Source organism: Artemia franciscana, chromosome 6 (genome assembly GCF_032884065.1).
Source record: "Artemia franciscana chromosome 6, ASM3288406v1, whole genome shotgun sequence".
NCBI lineage: Eukaryota > Metazoa > Arthropoda > Branchiopoda > Anostraca > Artemiidae > Artemia > Artemia franciscana.
The window spans coordinates 7,174,752-7,194,412 of record NC_088868.1 but is presented as its reverse complement, the minus strand read 5'-3'; the positions used below and the strand labels follow the sequence as shown (position 1 = coordinate 7,194,412).

General features: G+C 34.8%; 1 protein-coding gene across 8 annotated transcripts in view; it reads left to right on the top strand.

Moving 5' to 3' along the window:
• The window catches only part of LOC136027981 (protein CBFA2T1-like), a 95,442-nt gene that overhangs the window by 45,807 nt on the left and 29,974 nt on the right, over nt 1–19,661 (top strand). For 4 of the 8 annotated variants that reach the window (XM_065705481.1, XM_065705479.1, XM_065705480.1 and 1 more), the window contains exon 3: nt 18,405–18,557. The exons of 3 other annotated variants lie outside the window; for them this stretch is intronic. In XM_065705481.1, the coding sequence (XP_065561553.1) occupies nt 18,405–18,557 (153 nt within the window). Of the gene's footprint in view, nt 1–12,520; nt 12,603–18,404; nt 18,558–19,661 lie in introns of those variants that run through there. One more of the 8 variants, XM_065705483.1, reaches the window with a different exon arrangement.

Genomic DNA, 19,661 nt, shown 5'->3' with positions numbered 1-19,661 from the left:
AGCCAACAAAATTTGCAAAGGATTTTTCAACCCGAGCTTGGTTTTTAGTTTTCAATAAAGCAATCGTTAGTTTAATTTCGCTCTTTACTTCCGTAAGACAACGGGTTTTTTCTTTACATTCGTCTGAAAGAAAAGATTCTAGTCTGACTGTACATTTTACTTCAAGTTCTCTACATAAAAAACAAATTCAGTAAAATGTTGCCGGTCGGAAAACCGGATTTGGAATAGAAGTGAATGAAATTTTCCCCCGGATAAAGACCATTTTTCCATTGAATCACACAAAAATTCGGCTGTTAAAGCATAATTTGACTCTGAGCAGATCCTAGACATGTAGCTAATTTTATAACCTTATAGATTGTATTTACAACTTCATAATCATACACTTCAACTTCACAACTTTACAGATTAAATTGTTAATTTTTGATTAATTAATTGTTATTTATTGTTAATTCAATTGTTAATTAATTGTTAATCAGTTTGTTGTTAATCAATTGTTAATTGATCAATTGTTAATCAATTAATTAATTGTTAATTAATTAATTGTTAATTCAGATTAATTGTTAACCTTTACAGATTTAATTGTGCGACAGATTAAAGTTTGCACACCAGTGACGTTGTTTCTTAAGTGTATGTCAGAAGCAAAAGCCAAATAACCCCGTCTTTTTTACCCGTTGCTGTATTTACCCTTTGCTCTTATGTTAAATTTGGAGCCAGTAAAAATAATGCCAAAACTGAATGCACTTTCTGTATGAAATTTCAAGCCAATAGACAGGAAGCAATTTTTTTTGTGTATTGGCGTTATTTACAATTAAAGTCAAAGCCTAGCCCTCTAGCTAACTTAAAGACCATGTAGAATAAACAAGCAGTTTTTTCCAGATGCACATTAACACCGAAAATAAGAAGAACAATAGGGAATTTCTCAAGACAGTGGGAAACAAATTAGAATGAATATTTCGGCTCTATGTCCAAGGGTCTTCCTCAGCAATACAAAATATATAAGAAGAAAAAATTTACAACAGCATAAAATCAACAAAACTAAAATGATTTTTTTTTTTTTTAAACAGTCCCAGCATCCTTACCTCAGCGAAGTTCAACCAGGACTGATAAACTGATGAAAAAAAAATTTACTGTCTGATTACAAAGCCGTGACTCTTTGCAAATACTCATTCTGGATTATAAATCGTAACAGGGAGGGGAAATTAAAAAATATATATCATGGCAAAGTAAATGAAAATAGTAACAAAACTTGTCAGACAAACATAAAAAATATAGACTTTCTAGGTCTGAAAAATGATTCTGCTATAAAAAAAAAACATTGATTATGAGCTACAAAGGATTAATGAAGAAAAAAATCTTTTCAACCTCTCTCCCACCCTATAAAAATTTAATTCTTCCTACCCCCCCCTTCCTCAACAAACTCTTCCTGAAAGTTCCAGGTCGTTTTTCGTCCGCGAGATATGCAATTCGTCAAAAACCACTTCACAGTAAAATAGATTCGCTTGGCAGGATAGCTTCAGGTACCCGTTGTATTACGTTATACAATTGTTTCAAAACAGCGAGTTTACAGATACAGTCAAGTATTATATAGGGTATATTACAAATTAAATCTTAAAATCCGAGAGGATGGGCACAATTCTCTGTGTATGTGCCTAATTTTAGATGGATCACGTTTTTTAAACTACTACCTATTTTCTCCTGTAAGTAGGTATAAAAATGCTATAGAATTTATGGCCAACCAATATAAGTATTCCTTGCGTCAGCAACAGTAGAAGCTGGTTCTGACAGTTTACTTAGCTCGAGATTTTCGGAAACAACAAAATGTCGACACCAGTCGGCACTACTGAGTACTTAGCATCGTTGGAATATATCTAAGTATTAATTTATGGTTTTGACACTTTTCCTGTCATAAAATATGAAAAAATGTCTTAATGATCTGATATTGTTTCTATTCTGATAAATACATGTTTTTTTTTTCCAGTGACGCAGTCAATAAAAATTTATGTTTCTAGTTAACAATAATAACAATAACAATAATTTTAATTTTCGTGCATTTAAATATAAATATTTATGCATGTTTGTCGATACTGGCTGATTTTTAAGAAGATTCTAGATTCCCTCCATTGCCTAATTGTGCTCCCAAATTGTTAATCCAGGGAACATCATTAATCTTCTGCCAGGCTCATAACCATACATCTATTCTGGATGTAGGGGGGGGGGGTAAATTTAAAAATAGTAAAACCAGCCAAATTTACGCGAGAAATAGTGAAATACTTTGAAAATCGAAAAAAAAATTAAGGTTTACTTAACTACTGTGAACTATTACAGAAGTTGATTAGATGCCATGTGCTACTTATGTTATTTTATGCTGCTTGTGTTATCTTACGCCGCTATTCATCTGTTCTTAGACAGGTACGTCGCGAGAAAATCCTTTTATCTTGTATCGTCCATTTTAGAATATTTCCTTAAGAGAAAATACTTGTAAATAGACAAAAAGAAAAATGGAAGTTAAAAGTTTGGAACGTTCAAAAGAAACGGTCTAAACGTTCAATGGTCATTAAAAGATATTCATGTTCAAACTACCCACAATTATTTATTAATTATATAAATTAAATCACTAGACTTAATAGTACTTTTTAAGAAAGCCAATTTAAATATAATTTGTAGGTTTCACTAGTTGACTATAGACTTTTCCTATTTGGACTGCGAGTGACTTATATAAATATTTTTAAAATATTTGAAAAGAACTGAACACCTCCCTAACTCATTACAGGATCAGGCCAGGATTAATGGACAGGCCCAGGCCTAGGAACTCACAATGCCGAGGGGTGCAAAAAAAAAACACCGAGCTATTTGTTTTTTAAGCAAAACTGGACTGATGTGATTTATGGGCAAAGTGCCAGGTGCGCTTTGCTGCTGTGTTGCCTATTTACAGAAATAGTGATTTTAGACACAGGAATTCCGTAGCCGTTTGTAAACTGCCAGATGTCTCCCAAGAACAGGAGCTGAGAGCTCGGCATCACCTCTCTTTTGCATTACTTTTGGCTCATAACTCGTCATTTGCCTTCTGTTCAGGGATTTCACTATCCCCGAATTTTTGGGGATTTCCTCATAAATCTCTATGTCTCCCTGAAAAAATCGCCTCGGCCAGAGGTGCCAAGACTATGGGGCCGAGGGATGTCAGAGATTTAAATCCAGCCCTGTACACAATGTAGATATTTGTGTAGCATGTGATCACAGGAAAAATGGCTCGGTGCCTAAGTTCCACCCCCCTCCCGCTCTCCATAGAAGAGGTAATATTCCTAAGAAGTAGGATGCGTTTTGGGTAGAACTCACCTTAAACACACCTTCATACCTTACTCTGCATCCTATAAATTTTATACAAGCCCCCCCCCCCCGGCCAGTTTTTCACCGACAACCTCGTCTGGAAATTAACTATTATCCCTGTTTTTTCATGTGTCTATGCACCCCATTTTGGTATTAGTGTTGAGCGATATTAGATATCGATATCGATATATCGGCAAATTGTACCAAATATCGATAGCGAATATCGAAACCTAAATATTGATATCGATTTTGTCTTTTACTGGTATCTACCGGTGAACGTCCAGCATAAAATATCCAACATAGGAATTTATTTCACAAATGGCCGAGAAGAAGAGTAATGTATTAAATTCACTGACTCGTATATGCTGATACACAGCATACACAGCTGTATCCATAAGTTGACAAAGCCTGTTCTTAAACTACGTTTAATGTGGACGGACTCTTAAACATTGCTGAGAACCTCCAAAAGTCTTTGCTGCACAAAATATCTTCTAAGCTTATAGGCCTTGCTCAGATCACACTCCAGGTCAGGTCAGGATTGCCACATACCTCAACTTTACGTTTCTAGAAATTGTGTATCAACTATGACGGTCATCTCCAAGTTGAGAGTGAAATAGCAAGAGACATGGATTGGGCCTTACTGGAATCTGTATCAACAGATGCAAGTGCCGTCACAGTCCCTGTGATTCAGCCACTACAAAATTAAGCCAGTTTGTGGGGAGCACATGGCGGAATTTCATATAAAAATAAACTCAAAGCAAGCTTCATCAGCAGCTGCATCTATCACGGCTCTCAAGATTTTCTGTAGGGAGTATTTAGTTCCAAGAAAAACTGAACACTTAAATCGTGGAAGTCATGTAATATGAGCCTCAGAAATACTTGTAGGAACTTGTCATAAAGGTATTGTCCATGTCCGACAATACCTGTAAAGTAGCAAGAACCATGGATTGGGCCTAACTGGAATCTGTATCAACAAATGCAAGTGCCGTCACAAATGCAAGTCACAGTCCCTGTGATTCAGTCACTACAGAATTAAGCCAGTTTGTAAGGAGCACATGATGAAGTTTCAGTAATCAACTCAAAGCAAGCTTCATCAGCAGCTGCATCTATCACGGCTCTCAAGATTTTCTGTAGGGAGTATTTAGTTCCAAGAAAAACTGAACACTTAAATCGTGGAAGTCATGTAATATGAGCCTCAGAAATACTTGTAGGAACTTGTCATAAAGGTATTGTCCATGTCCGACAATACCTGTAAAGTAGCAAGAACCATGGATTGGGCCTAACTGGAATCTGTATCAACAAATGCAAGTGCCGTCACAAATGCAAGTCACAGTCCCTGTGATTCAGTCACTACAGAATTAAGCCAGTTTGTAAGGAGCACATGATGAAGTTTCAGTAATCAACTCAAAGCAAGCTTCATCAGCAGCTGCATCTATCACGGCTCTCAAGATTTTCTGTAGGGAGTATTTAGTTCCAAGAAAAACTGAACACTTAAATCGTGGAAGTCATGTAATATGAGCCTCAGAAATACTTATAGGAACTTGTCATAAAGGTATTGTCCATGTCCGACAATACCTGTAAAGTAGCAAGAACCATGGATTGGGCCTAACTGGAATCTGTATCAACAAATGCAAGTGCCGTCACAAATGCAAGTCACAGTCCCTGTGATTCAGTCACTACAGAATTAAGCCAGTTTGTAAGGAGCACATGATGAAGTTTCAGTAATCAACTCAAAGCAAGCTTCATCAGCAGCTGCATCTATCACGGCTCTCCATATTTTCTGAAGGGAGTATTTAGTTTCAAGAAAAACTGATCCGCTTAAATCGTGGAAGTCTTGTAATATGAGCCTCAGAAATACTTATAGGAACTTGTCATTAAAGTATTGTCCATGTCTGCCACCAATTTTCCTTTCTGAAAGTGGTGTCCAAGCCTGATTAGTTAATCAAATAGTTCGTGGTAACAATTTGTAAGTAAGGAACAACTCGGCCCAATAACAACTGAAACTGTGAAACACAGAATCTTGATAACAGTAGACATCAAATGAATTGGATTTTTATGCCGACTCCATCTATATAAAATAAAATTCATAAAAGTCCATATACCCATCAAAAGCTACGAGCCTCAGAAAATTTGTATGAAAAATTATATAGAAATTGTTTTAGACAGAGTTTTTAGACAGCTCTAACAAGTCAATTAAATAAAAAAACAAGTTTTTTGAAATGAAAGTAAGGAGCGACATTAAAAATTAAAACGAGCAGAAATTACTCCGTATATGAAAGGGGCTTTTCCTCCTCGACACCCCGCTCTTTACGCTAAAGTTTTTTATTGTTTTAAAAAGTAGAGTTGCGAGAAAGAATCAAATTTTAGCGCAAGGAGCGGGGTGTCGAGGAGGAAAAGCCCCTTTCATATACGGAGTAATTTCTGTTCGTTTTAAGTTTTAATGTCGCTCCTTACTTTCATTTCAAAAACTTGTTTTTTTTATTTAATATCTGAAAGTTTTTGAATTAATGCATGTCTGATTTTGGCTCTCCGTACATAAATTATTAAAATGAAATTTGCAAAATAATTCTTTTTTTGGCTAAATGGCTTTCTCTTAGTTTTGATCAGACGATTTTGAGAAATAAGGGGTGGGGAAGGAAGCCTAGTTGCCCTCCAATTTTTCGGTTACTTAAAAAGGCAACTAAATCTTTTAATTTTTAACGAACGTTTTTATTAGTAAAAAATATACGTAACTTAAGAATTAACTTACGTAACAAACTTTTACATTCTTATATTTATTTATTATATATATGAGGGGGTTTGTCCCCTCGTTAATACCTCGCTCTTCGCACTAAATCTTGTTTTGTCCCAATTCTTTAAGAATGACCCCTGAATCAGCCGTAGAATAAATAGTTGAAATTACTTAAAAAAATTTTAGCATAAAGAGTGAAGTATTTATCTCCTCCTAAATACCTCGCTCTTTATGCTAAAGTATTTTTAGAACCCCTCATATGCGTAATAATCTCTGTTCGTTTTAAGTTTTAATGCTTCTCCTTACTTTCAATTGAAAAACCTTTTCATGTTTATATTTTCATTGTTTTTTCTTTAATAGTAATGCTAGAAAATCTTGCGCCATTTTCATTGAATTTCTCTTCCCCCATGAAATATTTCTCCAAGGAAAGATCCTCCCATATAACCCCCTCCCCTGAACCCCACACCCAAACCAAAAAAATCCCCCTGATAACGTCGGTACACTTCCCAGTAACCATTACTGTATGTAAACATTGGTCAAAGTTTGTAACTTGCAGCCCCTCCCCCAGGGACTCTGGGGGGTAAGTCATCCCCAAAGACATAGTTATTATGGTTTTCGACTATGCAGAACAAAATGGCTATCTCAAAATTTTGATCCGTTGACTTTGGGAAAAAATTAGCGTGGGAGGGGGCCTAGGTGCCCTCCAATTTTTTGGTCACTCAAAAGGGCACTAGAACTTTTCATTTCCGTTAGAATGAGCCCTCTTGCAAGACTCTAGGACCACTTGGTCGATACGATGACCCTGGGGAAAAAAACAAACAAATAAACACGCACCCGTGATTTGTCTTCTGGCAAAAAATACGAAATTCCACATTTTTGTAGATTTGACTTTGAAATTTTTTCTATAGAGTTCTCTGATACGCTGAATGCGATGATGTGATTTTCTTTATGATATGACTTTTAGGGGGTGTTACCCCCTATTTTCCAAAATAAGGCAAATTGTCTCAGGCTCGTAACTTTTGATGACAAAGACTAAATTTTATGAAACTTATATATTTAAAATCAGCATAAAAATCCGATTCTTTTGATATACCTTTTAGCATCGAAATTCTGTTTTTTAGAGTGTCGTTTACTATTGAGCCGGGTCGCTTCTTACAACAGTTTGTTACCACGAACTGTTTGAAACATCTTAAATAAAAATCGCAGCATCAAATTTGGCATATGAGAAAATCATACTGCAAGGGTTTCTAGCTTCCATGTGCAAAAATTTTGATTTTTGCCAGAAGGATGAAGACGGATTTGTATTTATTAGTTTTTTTTGTTTTGTTTTTTTTGCCAGGGTGATCGTATCGAGCCAATGGTCGTATAAGATCGGGAGAGGGCTTGCTCAAACGGAAATTAAAGTTCTAGCTCCCCATTTTATGACCAAAACGAGGGGAACGGAGGGGAACTAGATTTCTCCTCCCTCTCACTCTCCTTTTTCCTAAAAGCACCCAATCAACATTTTGAGACGGCCATTTTGATGAATGTAGTTGAAAGGTCAAGTAATCATGTCTCTGGGGATGTCCCTGGCCTGTATATGGCCCTGTATGTCCCTGGAGAAACGGTTGTAAGCTATTAAATTTGTTCAGTGTTTACGTATAGTATTTTTTATTTGGAAATAAACGGATATTTTTGGGGGAGGATGATTTTTCTCCATGAGAAATTTTCTGTGGGGGGGCTTTCTAAGGGAAGAATTGTCCGTGAAGAGGAAAGTTTTCCGGGGATAGACTTTTAAAGGGAAAGTATACATGGAGGAATTTACAAGAATTCTCATACGAAGCTTATGTGCCCTACTTTCTCTTTACCAATTCAATTTTGTATTTAATGATATTCCTGGGAAATGGCCGAGGTAAAATTTTCAAAGGAGTTAAAGTTTTTTGGGGGATGTTTTCGTGGAGTTGACAATTTTCCGCAGGATAGATTCTCTATGGTGGAATTTTACGTGGGAGAAACCTTCAATTGAGACATTGGGTGGGGAGACGGGAAAAATTTCCATGGAGGGAGAATCTCTGGCATAATTTGAAAACTATTAAAAATTAAAGAAAAAGAAAAGTTTTTTTTCAAACGAAAGTAGGTTAAAAACAATTTTCCTGGCGGAATTGCCGCAAGAATCTTTTTATGGAGAATTTTCAGTAGGGATGGAATTGTCTGGGGGAGGGAGGATATTACACGGGAGAAAATTTCGAAGGAAAATTTTCTTGCGTAGATTTTCTATAGAGAGAAAAAGGATCTTTTCTAAATGAAAAACAACAACATTTTTTTACAACTGAAAGTAAGGAGCAACATTAAAACGAAAGAAATTATCCCGTGTATGAGGGTGGATCTCCTTCTTAATACGCCGCTCCTTGCGCTAATTTTAACTTTTTGTCCCAATTATTTAAGAACAACTCTTGAAACACAAGAGCCGTTTAGTTAGAGCCACTAGATTTTTAAAATACAAAAAGAAAGCTTTGGCGTGAAAAGCGAGGTATTGAGGAGGGGTTACCAAACGGTTCGTGGTAATGAACTGTAGTAAGGAGCGACCAGGCTCAATAGTAACCGAGACTCTAAAAATTGGTAAATTGATTTATACCAATAGTTACATCAAAAGAATGGCATTTTAATGCTGATTTTAAATATGTAAGTTTCATCAACATTAGTCTTACCCATCAAAAGTTACGAGCCTGAGAAAATTTGCCTCATTTCAGAAAATAGGGGGAAACACCCCCTAAAAGTCATACGATCTTAACGAAAATCACACCATCAGATTCAGCGTATCAGAGAACCTTATTGTAGAAGTTTCAAGCCCCTATCTACAAAAATGTGGAATTTCGCATTTTTTGCCAGAAGACAAATCACGGATGCCTGTTTATTTGTTTTTTTTTTGTTTTTTTTCCAGGGGTGATCGTATCGACTCAGTGGTCCTAGAATTTCGCGAAAGGGCTCATTCTAACGGAAATTAAAAGTTCTAGTGCCCTTTTTAATTGACCAAAAAATTGGAGGGCACCTAGGCCCCCTCCCACGCTCATTTTTTCCCAAAGTCACCGGATCAAAATTCTGAGATAGCCATTTCATTCACCATAGTCGAAAAACCCAATAACTATGTCTTTGGGGACGACTTACTCCCCCGCAGTCCCCGTGGGAGGGGCTGCAAGTTACAAACTTTGACCTGTGTTTGCATATAGTAATGGTTACTGGGAAGTGTACTGACGTTTTCAGGGGGATTTTTTGGTTTGGGGGGGGGGGGGGTATTTGAGGGGGGAGGGTTACCGGGGAGGATCTTTCCAAGGAGGAACTTCTCATGGGGGAAGAGACTTTCAATGGAGGGGGCGCAGGATTTTCTAGCATTATTTAAAAAACAATGAAAAAATAAATATGAAAAGTTTTATCTACTGAAGGTGAGAAGCAGCATTAAAACTGAAAACGAACAGAAATTATTACGCATATGAGGGGTTTACGTCCTCGTAATACCTCGCTCTTTACGCTAAAGTATTTTTAGTATTTTCAACTATTTATTCTACGGCCTTTGTGATTCAGTGGTCATTCTTAAGGAGTTGGGAAAAATTTAAGCTTTAATGTAAAGAGCGAGGTATCGACGAGGGGTGAGTCCCCTCATATACGCAATAAAAACATACGAATATAGAAGTTGGCTACGTAATTTAATTCGTAAGTTACGTATATTTTTTACTTATGAAAACGTTCGTAAAAAATTATAAGTTATAGTTGCCTTTTTAAGTAATCAAAACATTGGAGGGCAACTAGGCCTCCTCCCTCGCTCCTTTTTTCTCAAAATCTTCCGATTAAAACTATGAAAAGCTATTTAGCCCCAAAAAATTAATTTGCAAATTTCGCTTTAATTATTTATATGCGGAGAGCCAAGATCAAACCATGCATAAATTCAAAAACGTCCAGAAATTAAACAAAATTAACAAGTTTTTTTAAATGAAAGTAAGGAGCTACATTAAAACTTAAAACGAACAGAAATTACTCCGTATTTCAAAGGGGCTTTTCCTCCTCAACGCCCCGCTCTTTACGCTAAAGTTTTTTACTGTTTTAAAATGTAGAGTTAAGAAAAAGAGTCAAACTTTATACCAGAAATTATCCCGTGTATGAGGGTGGATCTCCTTCTTAATACGTCGCTCCTTGCGCTAATTTTAACTTTTTATCCCAATTATTTAAGGACAACTCTTGAAACACAAGAGCCGTTTAGTTAGAGCAACTAAATTTTTAAAATACAAAAAGAAAGTTTGGCGTGAAAAGCGAGGTATTGAGGAGGGGTTATCCTCCTTATAGACCTAAAAATTTTTGTTCTTTTAACTTTTAATGTTGCTCTTTGCTTTCAATTGAAAACAAATTTTTTTTTATTTGATCACTGAAAGGCAGAATCGATTCTCAAGGGAAATAATTGATATGTTGCTGATTTAAATAGCCAAAAGTAACCTATAGTTTATTTTTCTTTATTCAGAACCCGAGTAATTCCATATTAGGATTTTTTTAATGTTCATTCATGTGACGGAAGTTTTTTTATTTTATTCAAAATTTAAATTATGTACAACTAAAATTTAACCTAAAATCCGCAAAATACTCTTTACTTGCAAATATTGTCATTAGATTTTGCCAAACCCTAAAGTTAATCTGAGCAAAACATTGATCAGAAATATCAAAATCGATAGATCGATTATCGAAAGTAAGAATATGTATATATTGTTTGATTAATATAGCGCCCAACACTAGCTTGAAGATATTTCAAAAACCGTGTAGCTTTGTTAGTTATGAAATTTTGTTAGTTTTCATAAATGAGGTATCCAGATGCGAAACTGAATTTGTTAAGATATCAGTAAAGGAAGTAGCTCTTCCCCCTCCTTTTATAATCCTATTTTTTGAAGATTTCTGTGCACATCTTATCCCCTAGATTCTAGGGTTAGATTCTAGATTCTAGATTCTTATATATCTTAATATTTTTTATATCTATATAAATTTAATTTCAACTAGGTTCTTATGTAATTGTAATTAAAACACTTAATTGTATAAAAATACATTTAATCACTATTACAGCAAGTAAAAATATTGTATAAATCATATGAAATGATTATTCAGTCTTTAGGAATAGAAGCAGATCTTTGTCTATTTCCTGCCACACTTTGAATTTATGAAGACATATCCTCTTTGTCTCTAATGTGGATAAGGAAAATACATTTTTTTTTTTTATGTAGAACAGGTTAAGCATAAGGTGTAATGACCAACATAAATAATATTTTCTTCTATAGAAATAAGCTAATGGATAAGGAAATTGGAAAGAAATGTGTAAATTATTTATGTGGAAGCGATGCGTAAAAAATATAGCATATATTTATTTATTTATTATTTATTAATACATCAAACGGCAAGCAATAATGCTTTTCGCTATAGACACAAAAGGAGAAGTAAGCTAATTAGCAACACTAGCAACACTTATGAATATTAGAAGAAGATATAATAGAAAAAATATATCTATACAAAATTCATAAACTCAAACAAAAACTCATAACCAAAAGATCAACTTATAACTAAACATCAAAGACTCCCAAATAGAAAGATATTGCTAAATAATTTTAAAATAAGTGGAACTATAAAGTGTTAGACATTGCACGCAACCTTTGTTCCGTTCTCTGAGATTTTTTCTTTGAGGGGTTGCTTTTCCAAATTGGGAAGTATAAGTGATTTGTATTATAATTATTTTAAAATATAATAATTAGGCTTTGGTACAATAATGCTTAGGTAAAGGTTACCTTTTCTGTTCTTCACCGACTTTGACTTACTTCGTTTTTCTTCGTTGGCCTACGTTTTTACGTTGAAAAGAAAACGTTACGTTACGTTGAAAGAAAACGTTTTACGTTACGGGAAGAAAAGAACGTTTATTGTTGTCTTAGAACATTTAAAACTCATTTTACTGCAAAAACTGTTTCATCTCCTTTCAACGCTGCTTGAGAAATAGCCTCTTCTATTTTATTTTGCATTCCAGGTTTGACAGAAAATTTTAATAATATTTAATGAAAATGAAGTTTTTGAAGTCGAAGTTGCATCAGCTTAGCATTAAAGTTGCATCAGCTTAGCATTAAATGTTGTATGACATTAACTTTGTATTTCTCAATTAACAGCTGCAGAATCATCAAATTTGGAAAAAAAATGGAGGGAAATGACCAAAATTATGAGAATTAATAAGTATAGAGGCATTACCACTAATATTTTTCACATGTTACTCATTAAAATCGCTCGTATTCGAGTAATCGCTATAAGGGGTTTTAAGACATTAAATAATAATCTGTTCCAGTTCGCTGTTAATATGCATGAAGTCTGAAATAAATCCGAATTAAATTGCAATTTCCATCGGGAACACATTCTTAGCGTATGCGTTAAACGCGCGTGCTCGTTGTGATTGCCAACTTATTTCATAATATTTAATAAGTAAAGCAGTTCTTGTTATGAAGTGAGGTTGAAAAGTTGTTGTTGTTCGGGGTTTGACGCGTTCGACCAATACGTCATATGCGTTCGTATCACTCAGTTGTTCTGCGCCTTCTGTAATGACTAGCTTGCTTGGATGTCACTTCAGTCAATATTCACTGTACCAGAGTAGTATCACTTAACTTGCTAATGGAAGGGGGAGGGGCGATTCGCCTGCAGCAACTACCTGCGTTGAGAAACAGGAATTAAAATACTGCAACTATGCATTGTCAAACAGCAATTTAAATACACATACAACACAATTGTAATAAATAATGCGATTTTACACATTATAACCAGTCTCATACAACCAAATACAAAATTCTAACCAGATAAAATATATCTTAATGATAAATAGGATAACTCTAAAATCACTAATATATCGGTAAAAAAAAAAAAAAAAAAAAAAAAAAAAAAAAAAAAAAAAAAAAAAAAAAAAAAAAAAAAAAAAAAAAAAAAAAAAAACTTATAGGAAATGAGCCAAATCAGTAGTCTTAACAAATCTACTTAAAAGGTTTGTACTTAGTCGTCTAGCCCGAGGAGGAGACGTGAGGTTGAAAGGTTCTGAGACAATAACAAATATTCTTTTCTTCACTTTATCAACAGGAAGCAGCTCTTTAATGCATTTTAAAACAAAAGAGAAGTCGAATAAACAGTGAGCTCGACTTTTTAAAAGCGTCGTATTGAAACTGTGATGAAATCTAGACGCAAAAGAAGGTCTGCAGTTTGTTCAAAGCCAGAGTCTGTTGGATTGAACAATTTTAAACAATTCAGGATAGAAACCAAACGGTCTTAAACATCTGTACTATATCCAAAATCATTGTTGTGGTCCATTAAAAACAATTTGATGTATACCATATTTCCAGATGGTTTTAGTCAGAATCAAGCACAGCGAAGTGTTCTTCTGGTTTTTGTTCATTTTTTACGAAGAAAGCGAAAAAAAGAAACAGAAAGAGAGAGAGAGAGAGAGAGAGAGAGAGAGAGAGAGAGAGAGAGAGAGAGAGAGAGGGAGAGAGAGAGAGAGACAGACAGAGAGATAGAGTTTGATTGAGGTATAGAGAGATAAAGGGATGAAGAGAGAGAGATTTAAGTAAAGAGAGAGAGAGAAAGGGAAAGATAGGGAGAGAAAGAGATATGGAGAGAGAGGGGGCAAGGGTGATAATGAGAACCAGATGCTAATCTGTCTCATAATAGGCCTAGAAGTGTACTCGGCACCTCGCTTCTTATGCCCAGGCGGGTCAAACCAAAGCCCATCTAAATTCACTCGGGACGTGCATATTTATTCAACTTAGGACCAAATTTTCGGAAGAGAGGGGGGAGGGGGGCAGAGTAAATACTTTATGGAAGAGAGAGAAGGGTGAAGACTGATGGCCAGGGTTTTTTATCGAGACTGCTGTGGTATAATTCATCGTAAAATGCATTTATACCCAACTATTCATTACTCTTGTAATTTTCAGTAAAAGAGGTTTGTTACACTGGCCCATTCTTACCCCCGACATTTGCAACTATGAAATTATACTAATTAGGAAATATAGAGTATTCTTCTTATTTTTTCCTGCCTGCTATTACCTAGTTATTGCCCACTTATTATATATATGTTTGTATCTCATGTGAGTACTTACTGATACACAGTGTTGCCAACGCTTTGAGATAGATTAAATAAAAAAAAACAAGTTTTTTTAACTGAAAGTAAGGAGCGACATTAAAACTTAAAACGAACAGAAATTACTTCGTATATGAAAGAGGCTGCTTCCTCATCAACGCCCCGCCCTTTACGCTAAAGTTTGACTCTGTCTATCAATTCTTCTTTTTAAAACAGTAAAAAACTTTAGCGTAAAGAGCGGGGCGTTGATGAGGAAGCAGCCTCTTTCATATACGAAGTAATTTCTGTTCGTTTTAAGTTTTAATGTCGCTCCTTACTTTCAGTTAAAAAAACTTGTTTTTTTTTTATTTAATTTCTGAACGTTTTTGAATCAATGCATGTTTTGATTTTGGCTCTCCGCAGAGGAATAATTAAAACGAAATTTGCATTTTTTTTTTTTTTTGGCTTAATGGCTTTCTCATAATTTTGATCGAATGATTTTGATAAAAAAGAGCGGGGGAGGAAGCCTAGTTGCCCTCCGATTTTTTGGTTAATTAAAAAGGCAACTAGAACTTTTAATTTTTTACGAATATTTTTATTAGTAAGAGATTTACGTAACTTATAAATTAGCTTACGTAAAGAACTTTTGTATTCTCATATTTTTATTACATATATGAGGGGGTTCGCCCCCTTGTCAGATCCTCGCTCTTTACAATAAAAGCTTAAATTTTGTCCCAATTCATTAAGAATGACCCCAGAATCACAAAAGCCGTAGAATAAATAGTTGAAATTACTAAAAATACTTTAACGTAAAGAGCGAGGTATTAGGAGGAGGTGAGCCCCTCAAATGGGTAATAATTTCTGTTTGTTTTAAGTTTTAATGCTGTTCCTTACTTCCAGGTGAAAGTACTTTTTCATATTTATTTTTTCATTGTGTTTTTAAATAATGCTAGTAAATCCTGCGCTCCCTTCATGGAGATTTTCATCCCCCATGACAAATTATCGATGGAAAGTTCCCCCAGCATATCCCCTTCTTCTCAACCCCTCCCCCAACCAAAAAAATCCTCCTGAAAACGCCTGTACACTTCCCAATAACCATTACTATATGTAAGCATTGGTCAAAGTTTGTAACTTGTTGCCCCTCCCATGGGGACTGTGGGGGAGTAAGTCGTCCCTAAAGACATAGTTATAAGGTTTTTCGACTACGCTGAATAAAATGGCTATCTCAGAATTTTGATCCGTTGGCTTTGGTAAAATAATTAGCGTGGGAGGGGGCCTAGGTGCCCTCCAATTTTTTTGGTCACTTAAAAAGGGCACTAGAACTTTTCATTTCCGTTAGAATGAGCCCTCTTGCAACATTCTAGGACAACTGGGTCGATACGATCACCCCTGGGAAAAAGAAAAAAAAAAAAAACAAAAACAAAAAAACAAAAAAACAAATAAACACGCATCCGTGATCTGCCTTCTGGCAAAAAATACAAAATTCCACATTTTTGTAGATAGGAGCTTGAAACTTCTACAGTAGGGTTCTCTGATACGCTGAATCTGATGGTGTGATTTTCGTTAAGATTCTATTACTTCTAGGGGGCGTTTCCCCCTATTTTCTAAAATAACGCAAATTTTCTCAGGCTCTTAACTTTTGATGGGTAAGACTAAACTTGATGAAACTTATATATTTAAAATCAGCATTAAAATGCGATTCTTTTGATGTAGGTATTGGTATCAAAATTCCATTTTTTAGAGTTTTGGTTACTATTGAGCCGGGTCGCTCCTTACTACAGTTCGTTACCACGAACTGTTTGATTGTACTAGCTTTTCTGACCAAATTGTACCACTTTTTTGACCGAATTATGCTACAAAGATTCTATGGCACAATTATAGCATTCCTCGTCAACTTCCATCTAACCGACATAAATACTGAAGAGCTTGGTACCTCCTTATTATATGGTATACACTACAGAAGTGAAGTTTGGTGAATGCTAATGAAATAAAACAAAATACCATGAAAATGCAATACTTTAGTTACAAAATTATGAAAACTATGTCAATGAATAATGGTAGTGGGGCCGCTCGGCACGCATTACATTAAATACCTAACCAAAATACCAACTATATATTTAATTAAAATATAGCTGCAGTGTAGTTTTCCACCGAGCCGAAGCTAATTGTCTGGTATAAATACTCTGAAAACCAAATTCTATTGTCTCATCTTTGTGAACCGAATTCTCGAGTGTATACCATATAATAAGGTAATACCGAAAGGTTTTTTTCGCTTATATGTTTCATCTAACACGTATTATCTTATCTAAACATAAAATTTAGATAAATTAGATAATTTTAAAACTGTAGAATCAAACATTTTATAATTTTAGCTTATTTTATCTGAACCTATTTAGTAGGCCTAATGTTTAGAATCTGTAAATTTCCCTGTTAGAAACCAATCTTAAGTACTGGTTCATCGTGCCATGATTAGTGCGAAATTTGTTGAGATTTCTTTTTGTGTCGAGTTTGTGTTCGACCAAATGTGTCGAATACATTTGTCTTGCTTATATCCTTTTTAAAGCAAAAGTTTGATCGAAGAAAAGAAAATTTAACCTGGCGAATGCAATCAAAATACACTGAAATCTAACAGGAATTTTGGATTGTACCATATTGTACAAGAATCTCTAAATTGTACCAAAAGTATTGTACCACTTTGGCAACGCTGCTTAAACGTCTGTGCATTCGGGATTTCTGTACAGGATTGTCATCTGTTGCCCAAAAGTGCAATTTTAGCACTATTTGTCACTGTAGCACGTAAGGTTTGCTAAAACACTGCTAAATAACACAAAAGCACTGTTTTAGCTCTATTTTTGTCAATATTTTGACTATAGCACCGAAAATCGCTGTGTAGTACGCAAATTTAGTATATTGTAGCAGTTTAGGAACTGACCTTGGTGGCAACGCTGCTTATGTAAACTTGATTTTGGAGTGAGCCATCCCTTGGCTAAATCATTAGGAACCACAATAAAAAGAATATATATACTTATACTGTAGTAGGAACTTGAAGGCGGTTAAAGGGAGTTATCTGCACATCTGTTATATTTTCGTTGGTGCTATGCTTTCATAATTACGTGAGAAAATATTTTACCGTCTGCAGCGCTTGCAAGAAAATTCCATCAATCTGCCCCTTTCGGAGATCGTTACTACCATTCGGTACAGGGAAATATACGACAGATGGCAATAATCTTGATCTCATCTGGCCCAAGGCTTGGAATAAAGCTGGAGAATGTCTGGAAAATTTATAATAGCTGTTGCTGATTTAAGTTTCTTTTGCGAAAGTTTAATTTTTATAGTTTGTTGTAAGTTTTGGGATAGATGATTTCTCTTTGTGACAATTGAATTTTATTTTTGATTTAAATCAAATAAAAATTCCAAACCAGAAGTATGGTGGAAGAAGTGATCGCAAAGCCCCGTCCTATAATTTAGAAATTCGGGTACTCATCTGTTAGCCAGTACACACTTGAGAATTTCCATCTATAAAATCAGACAGTAACCTTCTTATTGCTGTTTGCATACGGAGACAATTAGCTTCGGCCCAATGGAAAACAACATTGTAGCTATATTTTAATAAATATTTAGTTGCTATTTTGGTTAGGTTATGTTACATATTGCATGCAGCCCCGCTACACTGAACCCCGCCCCCTAATGTGCAAATATACAAACGAAATTATACATATATATATATATATATATATATATATATATATCTCCCAAGTGTCTCAGTTGTTTCAACCCCTTACCTGTAAATCCAAATTCTTGAGCGTGTACTGGCACGGACCAAAAGGTGGGGTCTGATCCCCTTGCCGTCAACCCGAAAAAAATCAAAGCCTATTTATTGTTTAACAGTCTTTCAAAATCACTATTATTATTGCATCTAACACTTAATATTTTATCTAAACCTAAAATTTGGATAAATTAGGTAATTTTACAGACTGCGTAAATAAACATTTAATAATGTAAATCTATCTTATCTAAACCTGTTAAGTAATATTTAAAATTTAGAAATATTTTATATTAGCCTAAATTTTAGATGAATTAAATAGTTTTATAAACTGTGCAATTAAATATTTTATCATTTAAGATTATTATATGTAAATCTATTGTGAAATATCTATTATTTAGAAATATTTAATGTGAAGCTTAAATTTACACAAATTAAATAATTTTATAGCCTGTGCAATTAAGCATCTTATAATTTAATGTTAAACAAAACTTCAATTTTAGTTGATTCAAGAAAGACTCAAGACCTTCTTGAAGAATGCCCGCTTCGGTTGAAACAGTCTCTTTCCAATACACCACCTGGGAAACCAGTTCGCACAAGTTACTCACCCCATTCTACAACCACACCTTCACCCCCTCTTCTTAACCCAGTTTTTGGTAAGTTTTTTGATGCGTTAATCTTCTTTGTATCTCGATGTGTACCAGGGTTCTGTTTATTTACTGTTTTTTTTTTCTAACCAGTTCAAGATCTGATCGTTTAAATTTTTTGTCCCTAGGGTTTTATGTGGGAGCAATTTATTTTGTTTACATTCGATTCTGTTTTTTAACTCGTTTTTGACAAATAAATTAAAGTTCTTGAAATATTCAATCATTTTATTAGCTGGCATGTTGACTTTGAGAAATTAAACTAGAATAAACTTAACTATGTATGTAATTCAGTATGAAACAGTTATTAAATAGTAAGTGTGAAACAGTAATTAAACAGCAAGTATGAAATAGTAATTATAATAGGTGTATGATCTTGGAAATTATTATATTTTTTATGATATTCATCGATACTTTAAACGGCACGGCTATTTTATAGCCAATGAAGGGAGGCTAGTGAGAAATAGTCGACCTCCCTAGTTTCGACTTTTCTGAACAACTTTGAAGACCTGGGGATCTTGGGGGCCAATATTCAGTAGATTGATGGGTGTCCACCCCATATCTTCCAGGTGTGAATACTTAATGCAGTCTTTCATTCCGCTCTCATAGTGTTTCTACAGTAAGAAGAGGACCACCATCCCCTTCTCCTGTATACCTGTCCTTGTTGATGTTCTTTGTTTATATAGAGTCACTTTTTTATTCTACCCCATCTTTGGACTACTTAATAAGAATTTTATGGGGACATCTTCAGGTCATGTTCAGTTCCTGTTACCCGCTTTATCACGACACAACAGGCTCGAAGCACGTAGCTTCTGGAGAATAGCCTGATCAAACAATTCGTGGTAACGAACTGAAAAAATCGTATTTTATTGAAAGAATCGCATTTTAATGCTGATTTTAAATATATAATTTTAATTAAGTTTAGTATTACCCATCAAAAGTTACGAGCCTGAGAAAATTTCCCTTATTTTAGAAAATAGGGGAAAACAACCCCTAAAAGTCATAGAATCTTAACGAAAATCACACCATCAGATTCAGCGTATCAGAGAACCCTATTGTAGATGTTTCAAGCTCCTATCTACAAAAATGTGGAATTTTTGTATCTTTTGCCAGAAG